The sequence below is a fragment of the Carya illinoinensis genome, chromosome 5, assembly GCF_018687715.1.
Source record: "Carya illinoinensis cultivar Pawnee chromosome 5, C.illinoinensisPawnee_v1, whole genome shotgun sequence".
Taxonomy (NCBI): domain Eukaryota; kingdom Viridiplantae; phylum Streptophyta; class Magnoliopsida; order Fagales; family Juglandaceae; genus Carya; species Carya illinoinensis.
In genome coordinates, this window is record NC_056756.1 from 45,895,607 (window position 1) to 45,898,229 (window position 2,623).

At 37.7% G+C, this 2,623-nt stretch overlaps 1 protein-coding gene across 1 annotated transcript; it reads right to left on the bottom strand.

Moving 5' to 3' along the window:
• Positions 1 to 1,374: 1,374 nt before the first annotated feature.
• LOC122308841 (E3 ubiquitin-protein ligase RHA2A) lies at positions 1,375 to 2,334 on the bottom strand. Its single transcript, XM_043122108.1, has one exon. The coding sequence runs from the start codon at positions 2,145 to 2,147 to the stop codon at positions 1,644 to 1,646; it is 504 nt and encodes a 167-aa protein (XP_042978042.1). The 5' UTR covers positions 2,148 to 2,334; the 3' UTR covers positions 1,375 to 1,643.
• Positions 2,335 to 2,623: the final 289 nt, after the last annotated feature.

A 2,623-nucleotide genomic window follows, 5' to 3' on the forward strand; every position in this document is an offset into this window, starting at 1 on the left:
AAGTTTTGAGAATATCCCAATATCATGAAATTGACTGTTGCAGGTGGAGGACAAGAATAAAGAAAGATAAGGTACTCCAATGTCCTTGGAGGTTTAATATTAGCCAGATAAAGTGCAAGGAATGCATATTTAATTAATTACATCATCTATGCAGTTAAAGGATCTATTTGCAATGCCCACCACCTAATTAATGCCTTTTCATCCCCAGTAGTTTGGGGAATAATGGGAATTTTGAGTCTCAACCATGGATCTAATAGTCTTTAAGAACCACGAACCAGAATCATGCCATTGGGCCAGAAGGCCATTGACGCACTTTTTACAATAATTTCAAAAATTATCAAATAAATAATCTTTAGAACTTTAGGCCCGATTTGGATACTCTCATCTTATCTTTTCTTAATATTCAAATATCATAAACACGTTATCAATTTTAAATTTTCATCTAATCATTATAATTTTTTAAAATTTTTAAACGAGACATAAAAAATAATTCAATTATTTCAAAACAAAAATAATATTAAAAAATTATATTCTAACAATATTTTAATTTTATAATATTTATATTCTATTTTTTCTCCTTTTTTCAAAATCACATAAATTAACTCAAATTATTTTATTAATTATTATTCATAAATTATTTCAATACTATTTATAAGTTATCTCATCTCACTATAAAAACATGCCTAAAGTTGAGATCAATCCACTACTTTTTAATATTTTAATAATATTATTTAATACTTTATTATTAAATTTCATTTACTTTCTACTATATAATATTTTATAATTATTTTTTTTACTACTTTTCATGAATTTTCTTTGATGATCTGACTTCTTAAAAGTACCATAAATCTAAGGAAAAAAAAAAGAGATGCTTTTAATTTATGGAGGCCCCAAATAAAGGGACCCATGTGCTTGTACAGATAATACCGTGTCATAACAATGACTTTGATGGAGGTTTTCATATGGTAAAGGTTTTCATATAATGACGAATGACTAATCAAAACAGTCCAAATCCAGTCTCGCTGCTACTTGCCACATCAATCAACCATTTTATTCAACCTTCCTTTTTTTTAATTTTACCAAATCTATATTTATAGTAAGTATGGTTATTCACTTTTTTACCTTGTCCTCTTGAATAAGTAACGCATATATGCCTTAAATTTTGACCTCCTATACAATATGATTACCCAACTTTTAGATGAATTTACACCCATAATCCAAGACGTTGTTTGCTTTTAGCCCATCCGGGTTTTGACCCAATTCTAGCTCACATGAAACCATTATGCAATGCAATCAGACATTGAATGGCTGAAATATAAGATTGGGTACTAATCATATCAAAGCCAATCAAAACTTGGCACAAAAGATCATAAATTGTGAATACAAATCGAGAGAGAGAGATCCACCCTTTATTATATAAGCACTAAAAAAGAGAGAATTTACAGAGCGGTTAAAAAAGAAGCCCAGCTAAACGGGTTCTTCAAAAACAGGAACGCAAAATAAATAAAAATAAAGTGCCACGTTCAAAACTGCCACCGACCCTCAAAAATAATAAAAGCAAGAGGTTAAAACTGTAAATTTTAAAAGAAAAAAAACCACCGAGGGTTGGGATGACGACCATCGTGATCCTTCGCTGTGCATAATCACCGCACGGAGAACCACGCGAGGAGGTCTCCACCAACGCGCCGGTCGGTGAGTGGCACGCGCTCATCACATACCTGCGGCGACCGACAAATAGGGCATGTGAACTTGAGGTGGTTGAGCCAGCCATCGAAGCACTCCTTGTGGAAGACGTGGAGGCACGCTAGCCGTCGCACCTGGTCCCCATCCCTCAACGCGGAGAGGCACACGACGCAATCGGGCCGACCGACGAGGTCCGGGTCCTCCCCACCGACGTATTGGTAGGAAAACACCCGGTTGAGGTTTAGCTGATCGGCCAAGACGATTAGGCCGGCGAGGCCCGACCCAACGGCGGCCACGAAACCATCGTCTACGGCGCTGTCTGCGTTGAATCGGGAGAGACCGAGAGAGTGGAATAGGCCGGAGACGACAGAGCGGAGGTAGCTGACGCACTTGGCGAAGAGAGCCAGAAGTAGAAGTGGGATCGAATCCGATGACACGTCGTTCAGCTGGCTCTGCAATCCCATCTCACTAATTTTCCACTTATTTATAGTTAATTTTCTTTTTAGCTTTTGGAGGATAGAAGAGAGAGCGTAGAGACAGAAGGACGAGATGTGCAGGAGGGGAAAGGTTGTTTGGGGATTATATATAAGAGAGAGAGAGAGAGAGAGAGAGAGAGAGAGAGAAGAAACATGAAATGAGAAATGAGATGGGTCTGGGGTGCGTGAGGTGACAGAGGTGTGGACCCTGGGGTTTACGTGGGGATAGGGAAGAGGGTACAGGTACTGTGAATGATGGATGGAGCATCTAATAATAATACAGAGCCGAACAGTGCGAGAGTTTCTGTTTGGGTTCCGATTGAGGCCTCAGGCCATGTGTGCTGGGGTCCGGCAGTCCTTTTCTCTTTCTTCGTTTCGTTTCTACTGCTCCTTTATTTTTTAGAATAGAATTTATTCTTGCAATGCATATTTATTATTTTAATTACAATAAATAAAAGTTAATA

Excerpts from the sequence above, each read along its gene's own strand:
- LOC122308841 (XM_043122108.1), bottom strand. The coding sequence starts at position 2,147 with ATGGGATTGCAGAGCCAGCTGAACGACGTGTCATCGGATTCGATCCCA.